Raw genomic sequence first — 12,851 nt, 5'->3', positions numbered from 1 at the left:
CAAAGCCAACACTAAACGAAGTAGGTCAAAGAAGAACGGCAAAAAGCAAACTGTGGAATAAAACATGGCTTCAGTCTGATGTCTATGCCAGACTATCGCAGGGAACCTAGAGACACGCTCACATGCACACCTGTGATGAACCCAGAGAGAAGCCACACTGACACAGGGCTGTTTATAGCCTTCATATAGAAAACCTCACAATTTCTACTAGTGTCAAGGCAGACACCATCAACACTTCCTATGGAGATCTCTAAAATGAAATAGATCATGACTCAAAGAGCAGTTCAGATCCCTTTCCTTAATATAAAATATATGTCCATATATATATGTGTGCATTTAAACATATAATATATAATTCACAGGTCCAGCTGATGATAGTGTTACAGGGTTATTGCACAGGGATTGTTGCTGACACTGTGACTCATCCGGGTATGTTCATCAGAGTGACGGTCTGCAGGAAGAACGTGTCCTTGTGTCTGTTGGCGTACGGTGTTCTGGAGCTCCTCTCAGAGGGGACAAGTTGAAACAGGTTGTCTCCACGTTGACAAGGGTCTGCAGTGATGTTTGCTGACTCTGGAGGTGGATAAGTCCTGAATGGAGGCAGACTGGTACCGATGATGTTCTCTGCAGTCCTGACTGTCCTGTTTGCTGGCTGATCCAAACCACACAGTGATGAACGTGTAGAGAACAAACTGGATTATTGCTGTGTAGAAGTGGATCAGCAGCTCTTTATGCAGGTTGAACTTCATGGATCTTTTTTTACATCATGTACATTTGAGCTCCACTATGGCGGTGCGCCTGAACTTCGTTGTAAGAAATGACAATAAAGAAATTCTAATGTTTATATGTATTGATTTTATCCCCACGATGGCGACACAACTGTGCAAGATGCAGTAACAAAACTTTGCAGGCGTGTAGTTGAGATCAAAATGAAGGCAGAGTTCCAAGATGGGTGTGGTCTGGAAGGGTGCTGGAAGTAAGAGGGTAGGAAGTGAGGATTTGATGCTCTTTATTTGGGGTCACGGCTGGTGTGATCCCCTTGCAAGATGGTCTCTAGTTAATATCTGTCTCTCATGAGTCGCCCAATTTATTGGAACCATAGAAGTATAGGACTGCCACGTGCAACACTTCTTATTGTATATAGAGCCAAGGTGTTTGAAGAGGGATCACACGGAGGTCAGGGTGTAAATGAGCTTTGGATATATTTACCAGAATTGATGTAATGTTTCATGAGCTGAATAAACATACACATGTTGCTGTATGTAACTTTATTGAGAAGGCAAGATACAGGGAATGGATATGATATGCCAATTCAACAGCCAGATGTGTATGTGTGTGTGTGTGTGTGTGTGTCACTGGGCCACACAGTCAGTTAAGAAGGGCACTCCCCTTTGCTTTCCATTGTCACATTCGTCTTCTTTTCTCTGTAAGAAAAAACAGTAGACATTACAGCATTGCGGGTTGCTTCATGTGTGTATGTGTATGGGGGTATTATTGTAGCAGTAATACAAGCAGAAACAGGTGTGGGTGTTGTCATGACTTTCATCTAACGGGTGACTGTCAGCTCTTTAGCACTGCAATCAGTGCCACTTCCTGAAACAATGTTCACAGTAAGTAAATGCTGGCTACTATTAATACAATGAACGTGCATGATCCTCATTATTATTATTTGTGTGTGTGTGGGGGGGGGGGTTTGCTGGCATTAGCGTCTTGTCTGTTTCTGTGAACAAATGTATATCGTTCAACATTAGAGGCTGCAGGAAACAGCCATGTTACTAATAACTTATAACTTAACAGCAGCATGCATGTTTAATTACATTTTTAGTCAACAAACTGCACCAGGCTAATCTGGACACAGATGTGTAAGATACAGTTAGATTTCAGCTTGAGGTAGGACGGAAGGATGAGCGCAACAGATGAGTTGAACATGCAAGAGGAATTGTGTAACAGTTAAAGGGATTCTCATGCTTGTGATGATCAAAGCTGCTCATGCTCATTTTTGGGAGAATTCGCCGCAGAGCAAACTGAAACGCAGAGCAACAAGTCACCTGTTTAATTTGACCTGCAAGTGAAGTGTCGTCCTGTTAGAGCAGGGGTCTCAAACTCATCTCCACTCTGGGCCACATCAGCATCACGGTCGCCCTCAAAGGGCCGGTTGTAAATGTAAGACTGTAAATGTAACTACTCCTAACATATTGGTAAATAACTGTCTCTGCATTTGATTATTGTTTATTCAAGTGTAAAAATATTGTACATGCAGTTATTAATGTAAAAATATATTTAAGCACATTTGTTATTATAACTTAGATCCTTTTAATGTAGGGTTAAGAAACCCACATTACTCTATCAAAGATCAAACTATTAAAGAAAATAGCAAAGACAAATATCAAACAAGTTATTACAATAACTTTGTTCAATGCTTAAAATCCTTTCAAGGGTGCGTTTGCACAATCCCACGTGAAGCGTTTCATGTGTTTTAAAGCCACGTTTAAAGTAGTCTTCAATGTACTCACAATACATTTACATTTCAAGTGTACAGTAACCAGCCAAAGAGCTGCTTCTGTGACTGTGTGTTTAAGTATCTCATCATTATGACTTTCTATCTCAGAATTATGACTTTCTATCATCGTTATGACTTTCTATCTCATCATTTCGACTACGGGGATATTTTTATTATCAAGTCTAACTTTTAATTATTGTTATTTATTAATTTATTTTTTTGCTGGCGGATTCGCGGGCCACATAAAATGACGTGGTGGGCCGGATTTGGCCCGTGGGCCTTGAGTTTGAGACCCCTGTGTTAGACCATGGATATATAAAGAAATGGATGCAGGACCAGTCCAGTGGTTGGAAGACAATTTTACATGGCGGAACATGTGATGTCATTCAGCCCCAAAACGTTTTATTCCCCATAGACTTATTTTGTGATAGAGATGTCTGTAAATCAGCTTATATATTTTCTAAGGTAAATCAATTTCCCAATACTAACACTTGAAAAGCCCTAATTTATTCATTAGGTGTGTGTGTTTGTGTGTGTGTGGGTACATGTTACATGCCTGTTGTGCTGGCAGAGAACACATTCGGTGCTGTAGGTTTTTCCATCACTGCCACATACTGGATCAAACTGCTTGGTGCAGAAGTCCCCATACTTGTCACAGTCAGACTGGACACAAACACAGGTAGTTACAGCATTATTGATTAATAACATTTAGGCAATATAAACTTAGATTGTACTCAACAATAATTGAATCATATTCTGAAAAATAACTGCACTTCCTGTCAGTGATTAACAGGCATTTAATGATGATGTGACAAGAGATTCTACAGTATAGATCCAGAACTACAGAAAGCGGTTTCACTCTATGTCTTTGCCTTTGTTTTTTGTAAGGAGAGTGGCCGATTCCCTGTGGAGTCCATAAGTACATGTAGGGCCGTTTCACACCTACCGTACCTAGTTTGGTCCGGACATCCTGACCTTTCAGTTTGATCAAAAACAAAATGACAGGGAAAGTGAAGCCTCCCCCAGGCCAAAACAAACAGAACCAAACAGAAGACACCGGGAGGCCAGTCATGTTATAAGAGTAGCACAGCTCCTTTAAGGAATATCTCAGTCATAAGCCAAGTGTGTGTGTGTGTGGTGACAGCAGACATGTGTCTCTACCTCTGTCGTCACACATGAGGCTTCCCGGGCATCAGGCCCACTGCTTGTAATGGATCTACTTCATCACAATGAAGAGGACAGTGTGCATCACCCGGCACACCGCCATGTGAAACCATCAAATGTAACAAAAATGTGACTCTTGGTTCGGACCTTGGTTTGTACTTGTAAAAAGGCCCTTAGAGATGAGTACATCAATCTTAAACTAAATGGAAGCCAGTGCAGAGACTTCAGAAAGGGGAGTGATGTGTTCAAAATGATCTGTGAGTGGAGCGAGCCATAAACAGAGTACTCCAGGAGTCCAGCCAGCTTGTAATAGCTAGTTGGTCTATTTATTCAGACATTATAATTGAGAGATCGAGGTCTCTTTGGCTATTGATCACTTGCCAGTTTATTAGGTAGACCTAGCTAAAAGCAATGCAGTCCAATGCCACAGTTCTGGTTATGGCTTCAGTAAATACCCTTCAGCATTGTTAAATTCTGCAGCAGCAACAGCAGTAACTCAGAAAATCTAATCTTTTTGAAATCTTTTTTTCTGTAAACGAAGGATGCTCTGATCCAACTTTTTCAGTCTTGATATAGATAGCGATACATGGGTTTTCGGTATCGATCTGACACTGAGTACCGATCTGATACCGAGTACCGATCTGATACCGAGTACCGATCTGATATCGAGTACCGATCTGATATCGAGTACCGATCTGATATTGAGTACCGAACTGATACCAGTGTTTTAAGCACCATTTATTTAACATTCTAAACATTAATATAGCAGCAAACAACTACTATCAATGTAAAGATATAGAGGAGTAATGTCTACCTGAGCAGATGCTGTACAGTACAGCATCTGTACTGTAAACTATCAGTCAATAAACAAATACAGAATTAGATCAACACCCCCAGCAGTCTCACCTGTGTGGGTCCAGTCTGGGCGGTTTGTTTTGGTGATCCAAATGTCGTTGTCACAGGGGCGTCATCCTCCAGGGATAGGACTGCACACACACACACACACACACACACACACACACACACACACACACACACATTAAATTCTATACTTGTGAGAACCCTCAATGACATAACACCTAAACCTAAACTTAACCTAAACCTAATTGACCCTTCACTAAGCCCCGCCCCCTGCTGCGACTCCATCAAGTTGTCAGAGCTCCGTTTCCATGGCGCCCACACTATCACTAACTGCACTGCAATAAATATGATCTAATTTTGGGAGAAACAAAAAAGCGATTCCAAAGAGGAGCAGAGAGAAAGGTCTACAACAATATGTGTTTGAAGGATATAGGATGTCAAAGTGATTCAGCAGAGAAAACAGGTTAAAAAGATTTAAAAGATAGAAGCTAAAGCTACAGATCACAGAATTAAAGGAACACCACTGTTCTTGGAATGCTGGGTAGGTCTTTATTCACTGTTCATATCATAAGAGATCATAAAAAGCAAAGGCAGCATGTGTATACACTCAGTATGAACGTGTTGTAACTCTGTTATGTTGTTCACATGACATCTATCACACTTCTATCCATCCTAGAGGATCCTCCTCTGTTGCTCTCCCACAGGTCTCTTCCTCTTTTCTCCCCATTAAAGCTTTTTTGGGGGAGTTTTTCCTGTTCTGATGTGAGCGTCCTGGGACAGAGGATGTCGTATGTGAACAGATCGTAAAGACCTCTGAGGCAAATTTGTGATTTTGGGCTCTACAAAATAAATTGAAATTGAAATTGAAGTATACCTTCAGTAGATAGCATAGCATAAAAGTGCTAATGCTAATTATTGGTTTTTAGATAGATATGTAACGTTTTACAAACGTTAATATAACTCCCTCCAACCGCTACGGGTAACGAGTATCACTATTACATAACCTTCAACCATGACCACCTCAAAATCCACGAAACCAGCCTGGAAATGAAGGAAATGTGAAATCATTGCGGGAGTCTATGGAGCAGAATGGGATAGTTGTCGGACTCTGGATTTAGCGAAGGATCGATTGTAACCTGATCCTTAAAACCAAGTCCGAACCCTCAAAGAGCCCTTTGAAGAAATGAAGACTGGACAAAATGTCCTCAGTTTGGACAAATGCTCTTATTCCCAATATGCACACGTACATACTGTTCACACTATCTCTCTCTGCATCACGCCTCAAACAAAACAAGTCCATTCTGTGACAATCTAAAAATGTCACCAGCTTTTTCTCCAGAGGAATGTTACCCAGCACAGTCTCACAATCCTTCGTCGTTTTCTTTTGCTGCTCTTTGTGTTTTGCTTCTGTTGTTTGTAGAATGTTGAAACTGAACATGCTACATTTTCTGAGAAAAGAAAGTGTCTCAGGACTAACGTTCAAGCTACAGCATGATAAAGACCTTCATTTCTAATGAAAAGTCTGGTATTGATAGTGTTGACTTCTGTCAGTTCACCTCTTTACTGAAGCTCTGGTCCAAACCCGGCACCCTGACATTATTGTGTCTAACAGTAGGCCTATCTATTAGGCTGCATAATAATGTGGTGATGATGGATGAGGAAGTAGGAACAGGTGTGTGGGACAGTGGGAGGGGCTTAAGTAAAAAGAGGTCAGCATGATGGCCTTAAACCCTGAACCCTCAGGGACTCACTGACGTCACCTGGTGAGTGGTTGACTGTGAGAGGCTGTGAGGGCTTGAGATGGTGTAAATATGAATGAGACAGCAACACATCACGTTACCATGACAACGTCAAAAATGATGATGTACAATTGTGGGTATTTATTTTATTCTTTTTTACTCCCTGACTGTCTTCTCTCCGTTCCGGCTCTACTGTAATAGGAGCAGCAGATGATAGGTTTATTGATTTTGATGACGAATAGAACTGCCTGTAACTGTGTATATACCGGACCAGAGCTAGCTGTATGAAGGGCCTTCTAACGTTCGTAGTAGTGGTTGTAGTAATAGTAGTAATTGCTTGTTTCCTAATCAGTTCTTATTGACAATTTTCCAAAAATAATCTTTTTTTTTTTGGAGAGGTTGAAGTGCCTTCTCATCCGCAGGCCAAATGACTACTTTTACAACCAACAGCAGTTATTTACAGTAGTTTGATGGGATGGTAAATAAAAGATTATTTGTTTTTGTAAATATTGCTCTGCACATTGCCTGTAGGGATGGAATTAAATTGTAGATCTATCGGAAATGTGGTGTCATAGCTAAACTTAATGTTAACCTCAATGTTGATATGGAGCACTGAACAAGAACATTTAAAAATGGTGCTTTGTATAGAAAGGTTGCTGACTTCTTTGACTAGGTTTACAAAATCTGAAACAAAAAGAAAGTTCCAGACGTTTCATACTAAATATGTAACACCCCGTTAGTCCCATGTGTGAGTCTCCTGAGTGTGTCAATCACCTTCCCCTGGTTTTCCCCCTGACAACCCCACACACATATACTCCCATGCTTTCCCTGTTCCGTGTGTTCATCGTCTTCCAGCATTATTCTCTCGTGTTAGTTTCTATGGTTTGTGACTTTGCCTTGTTTTCAGTTTTGGGATTTTTGCCTGCTCCCTGTCGGGTTTGTACGGACTGACTTCCTGTGTATGACTGCTTGGTGCCTAGTAAAAGACCTTGCCTGCTACCTCACCTTGTCTCCTGTTATCTCTGCTCTTAAGTCCCTGCTCTGCCCCAGAACCGTTACAAAATAATAATGTGTTTACCACCTTATTTTAGTTTTTTAATTAGCAAAGTGAACTACATGTTCTTAATTCCTCATGTTAAACATAACTATTCCACTAAATTCATAGCTGCTCTCACTAATGTCAAACAGATGATGTTGTGTCTCTACATTATCGTGCAGTTTCAAGATCAACTAGATTACAAAGTGATCAATTTACAAATGCCATCGCTCTCGTCTGTACGCATGAAAATGTGATTAGTGTTGGTTTTGTATGTTTCCTCAAATCTCCACACAGTAAGTAATAAATGGAACAATGAGAGAATATTACAGGAGGTATATTCAAGATCCAAGTTTGTTTTTACATTATATGTGATGTCATGATTTAGGATCAATTATCAGAAATGTCTTTTTATACACTCTTTCTACTTTGACATTATTTATCATCATTTTTACTTGAGTATTGATTTGCAGATTACCAAATATTATAAACTTTGGTCCGGTGCTTCACCCTCTGTAGACTTTTGTTTGGGTCTTCGTGACTTATTTCTCTATTTTCAATTTCTGTGCACACGGCCCTACAGTGCCATGCCTTCTAACGGGGATTGGCCGGGTGCTTACCTGCTGATTAGGATCAATTAAAGGCACACGGCACTGGGATTCATCATGTTAAGAACACAGGTACAAACTATTCTGCTATTTAAGAACACATTATGAGTGTGACGTAGACTTTTCTTAGGACCTTTCTCCATAATTTAAGAACAAACTTCGGTGAACGAGGCCCAGTTTTATGTGTGTGCCATTTGGTAAGAGGGTTCCAGTTGATTGTTACTGTCATCATCTCCACTGTCAATGAAGATCAAGTCAGATTGTGCTCCTCGGTTTTTCTTAAAACCTGACTTTCGACTGTATATGGTGAGGTCTTGGCCTGTAGCATCATCGGTAAATAAGCATGGCTGCTTAACTTAGTTCATATTAGCCATGGAAGTTAATATCTGAACATAGAGAGGGAGAACAACATGATCCACCACTGCTAAAGTGTTGTCACGCCACCAGTCCAAAACACACTTATCTTTCTTCTTTCTTTTTAGTTGTTTTAATCAAATAAAAACCTTTGGCTCACATATGTTAGTTATGTAATCTGTGATTTGAAATACCACTTTTAGATGATGAAAATGCCCAATATCCGTATTATTTGAATGTTCAGATTATTTGTTTTACATATAAAGATGACAGTCTCTGAACAATACACTGACAGAAAACTCATCTCCACAAATGACTTTGTCCCTTAATGAGTCCTAAAATCTTATCTTCTTAAAAAAGTGTGGTGATATTATTCAATCCTTTTTCAATATGTTTTTTTCCAGATTTTTCTAGACAACAATACCGTGTTCTGCTTTATTCTGTGCACTACGTCTTACGAGAACTACTCCAAGAACGAGTGGAAAATTGCTACTCTTTCAGTTGTTTCTGGTTTAAAGGGTGAAACAATTGTGAAAGTAAAGGAGTCGTAGAGATGATGAGTTTATGCTGTGAATGAACTCACCAGAGACAGAGAGCAGCAGAACAGAAGAGAACAGCACGGTCAGCTTCATGACTTCAGGTTGTGGACGTGTCTCTGAGGGCAGCAGGTGTGTGTTTCACACAGTATGTTTGCCTTTCAAGCACAACCTGTTGAGCTGGCTGTAGCTGTGCTCTGATTGGCTGCATTGTAAAGGCCAGGTGACACAAACCTGATCATTTGTCTCTCGAAATAATGCCATTTGGTCAAAGCAATAACAAACATCCGGTTACAGAAGCAGGCTAAAGTTCATCTGTGACTTTGGAAATAGTTTGAGATAAATAAACTGCAGTTTGACTAATGATTTTGCCAGTATATAGTATATAGTGAGACGCAGTTGAAAGCTCAGGAGAAAGTTAGTAACTAGACTTTAGATTAGTTTAAATACTGAATACAGTATTAACAGTGTAAAGGAACAAACAAATGATGTACTGTATATATTCTATAAGAATGTATTTCCATGTATGTACTGAGATGTTTCAGGATACTGTAGTAACTATAGGCTATTATGATATACTATGTGTAATGCACTACTATGTTCCATAATATGCTACACAACACTGTACAATAATATACTACATTCAATTGTACTGTAACATACTATATTACACTGCACAAAATATCCTATATTACACTGTACTGTAATATAGTATGTTACAGTACAGTGTAATATCGTACTTTAGGCTTCTATACCATGATATACAATACTATACTATACTATATTTAAACATACTACATACTGTACTATAATATACTATATTATACCATACTTAAATACACTGTACTGCAATGCACTATATTATACTGTACTGTAAAATACGATCATAATTTAATGTAACATACTATATCACACTACTTAATATACAATATACTGGACTTTAAAAATGTTATCATAGCGTACTGTATCATACTATACTATACTGTATAACTATGTTATACTGTACTGTATTATACTATACTGTACTGTATAACTATGTTATACTGTACTGTATCATACTATACTATACTGTATAACTATGTTATACCGTACTGTATTATACTATACTGTACTGTAACATATTATATTATACTGTACTATAATATACTATACTATATTATACTGTAATAAACTATACTATACTGTACTATATTAAAATGTACTATAATCAACTATATTATGCTGTACTGTTATAAACCAGAATATACTGTACTGTAAAATACTATATTATCATGTACTGTATTATATTATATCATAGTGTGACTCAGAGGGAGACCGGGTCGTCTTCCAATCAGAAGATTGGTGATCTCCTCCAGTCCATGTCTTATATGGTACCATGTTGAAGGGTCCTTGAGCAAGACTCAGAACCCCAAACTGTCCCGCAGGCTGTGCCATCAGTGTATGAATGGGTGTGAATTGAAATATTTCAGTCCTGATGGTGCATGGTAGCCCCGGCCATCAGTGTATGAATGAGTGTGAATGGGTGAATGATGACATGATGCCAAGCACTTTGAGTGGCCGGAAGACTAGAAAAAAACAGATGCAAGTCCATTTATACGGTACTGGGCAGTGGTGTATAAAGTACTCAAAAGCCATACTTGAGTAAAAGTAAAGATACCTTACTGGAAAACTACTCCAGTAAAAGTAAAAGTCACCTATTAGAATACTACTTGAGTAAAAGTCTTAAAGTATCTGATATTTATTGTACTTAAGTATCAAAAGTAATTTTCTGATATTAAATGTACTTATGTATTGAAAGTAAAAGTACAAGTAAATGCTGTTAATAAAAAAGCAAAGGGTCAGAATTATGAAGTTTATTCTTTTAAGTGCTGTGGCCACCCATGACCAAGGACAAGGAGCTGTGTTGAAAATAATTGGGTTGGCTGTGATCCATCCAGGAGCAACAATGTTCAACATAATATATTGTACATAAGTATACTTTTGCATCTACTATGAACTTATCATCATAATTCTCAGAAAAGCAATATCACTATCAAGGAGTTGTAACAGTGTGTTTATAAGTATGCTCATTCCGACTAGAGGATGTAGAGGGCAAATGCATAATATTGTGTTCAGCAAAAAATATCCACTTGATGCATCAGGTCAGTGTTTTGAGAAAGGACACCTGCCTTATAAACTCCTATGGGCCTGATTTGAACACAATAGGCAAAGGTTTTGCTCAAGCTGAATCTGCAATTGGGCGACTGCTACCATCATAACTCCATCTGATCATCCACAAAATGACTCAAATATCAAAACATGATCAATACTAAAGCAGCACCGAAAGCAACAACCCAGTCATTACTTCAAACTGAAAAATGTCCTGTTCATCTTCAAAAGAAGTTGGTTTTCAAAATTGCGAGAATTCAGTCTCGCTCTTCTTGGGCTGAAGACTAGTCCTGCGATGCTAAATAGCCTTTCACATGCCGCTGAGGCAGGTAGAGGTGTGTTCAGCTTCAGCTTGCGCACAGCTGGGAAGGATTTCCCTAATGCTGCGCTCTCGCGGCTCCTGTCAATCCTATGGTGTGGTGGCTAGCTAACGTTAAGTTAGCTAACGTTAGCCAACTAGTGCTGCAATGATTATAGCTAAGATGACTCAAATCAACAAAATCTCACAACTGTCAACACTTCCTCAGCTCACTAACTCGCTAGCGATCCACGGGTGTTGGTCTTCGTCACCACCGTAGTTTGTTGCGGGAGTAGCAGGTGCTTCCATTTCTGCTTCGGTCATGAAATCAGTCATCGTAGAGTGGAATTCTACTTATGTAGGATCGCTAGCTAGCATCCTGGGCATCACTGGGAATCAAAACGCCGCGGCTTTGAGAGCACTTGTTTGCAATTGCGCATTAACGTGATTAACCAATGATTTAACTTGCAAGCTAGGACCACTGATTCGCCAAACCTGCTTGCTTGCAGTCTCTGTTCCACCACAGTCCCCGACGTTGGTCTCATGATTCATTTTTCTAAAGATAGATTTGATTTTGTAGCGAGTAACGAAGGTTTCAGGGGAAATATATCGGAGTAAAAGTATCAGTTTTCTTTGCTAAATGTAGTGAAGTAAAAGTAAAAGTCAACAGAAATATAAGTAGTAAAGTAAAGTACAGATATCCAAAAAACGACTTAAGTACAGTAACAAAGTATTTCTACTTCGTTACTATACACCACTGGTACTGGGATATACTATTTTATACTGTTATATATGCTATATTATACTGTAAAATATGATATCATCATTTACTACAATATACTGTATTATACTGTACTATAATATATATTATACTGTATTATAATAGATTATATTATACAGTATAATTGCTATTTAATCAATTTGAACAGATAATATATACTCTGTAAATATTAATGTTTATAATTTAAAAATATATACATTTTAACAAACCTTTTCACTTCTATCTGAATACATTGTACACAAGTTATTTTCTTAAATTTGTTCTTGAGAAAGTTTTCCGATCAAAGTCTACGTTAGATACATGACGTGTTCTAAAAGCACAAAACTTGTTGTTCCTGCTCTACACGATGAATCCCAGTGTCCTCGTACGTGTCAGCTGATCCTAATCAGCAGGGAAACGCCCAGCCAATCCCCTTAAAAGGGCATGGCACTGTAGGGCCGTGTGCACACACGGAAATCAAAGAGAGAATCAAATCAAGAATGCCCCAACAAAAGTCTAAAGAGCGCGAAGCATCGCACCAAGATTTATAATATTTGAAGTAAAAATTATGATAAATGATGTTGGAATAGAAAAATTGTATGAAATTAAATTTCTGGGCAAGATAATTGATCATAAATGATGTTGGAAAGCACACATTAATAATGTAAAAACAAAAATGTCTTCAATCAATAGTTAACTGATCAGGTTATTATGAACAACCAAGACTATAGGGACTAACTCCAGCAGCACTCGGCTGGGTGCGGAGAAGATCATGTTTCTTAATCGCTTCAATCACTCTTTCATTTTTGGGTGAGGTTCCCAATATAAACAGACATAAATACACAGA

General features: G+C 38.8%; 1 protein-coding gene across 1 annotated transcript; it reads right to left on the bottom strand.

The window, feature by feature from the left end:
• Positions 1-1,237: 1,237 nt before the first annotated feature.
• On the bottom strand, positions 1,238-8,931 carry LOC116400536 (serine protease inhibitor Kazal-type 1-like). The gene is made up of 4 exons (XM_031878425.1): positions 8,846-8,931; positions 4,571-4,650; positions 3,057-3,163; positions 1,238-1,424 (listed from the first exon to the last, which is right to left on the bottom strand). The coding sequence occupies exons 1-4, from the start codon at positions 8,892-8,894 to the stop codon at positions 1,373-1,375; spliced, it is 288 nt and encodes a 95-aa protein (XP_031734285.1). The 5' UTR covers positions 8,895-8,931; the 3' UTR covers positions 1,238-1,372.
• Between the last annotated feature and the right edge of the window lie 3,920 nt (positions 8,932-12,851).

The sequence above is a fragment of the Anarrhichthys ocellatus genome, unplaced genomic scaffold, assembly GCF_004355925.1.
Source record: "Anarrhichthys ocellatus isolate YVR2014 unplaced genomic scaffold, GSC_Weel_1.0 scaffold177, whole genome shotgun sequence".
Lineage (NCBI taxonomy): Eukaryota > Metazoa > Chordata > Actinopteri > Perciformes > Anarhichadidae > Anarrhichthys > Anarrhichthys ocellatus.
Note: the sequence above shows the minus strand (reverse complement) of the source record. Positions and strands in the feature narration are given on the sequence as shown.

What these genes read in the sequence shown, in the direction of transcription:
- LOC116400536 (XM_031878425.1), bottom strand. Translation starts at nt 8,894, where the DNA reads ATGAAGCTGACCGTGCTGTTCTCTTCTGTTCTGCTGCTCTCTGTCTCT. An exon ending in CCCAGACTGGACCCACACAG is followed by an intron (nt 3,164 to 4,570) that starts GTGAGACTGCTG and finishes GTTTGTGTCCAG; the next exon opens with TCTGACTGTGACAAGTATGG. An exon ending in GTTCTCTGCCAGCACAACAG is followed by an intron (nt 1,425 to 3,056) that starts GCATGTAACATG and finishes TTTTTCTTACAG; the next exon opens with AGAAAAGAAGACGAATGTGA.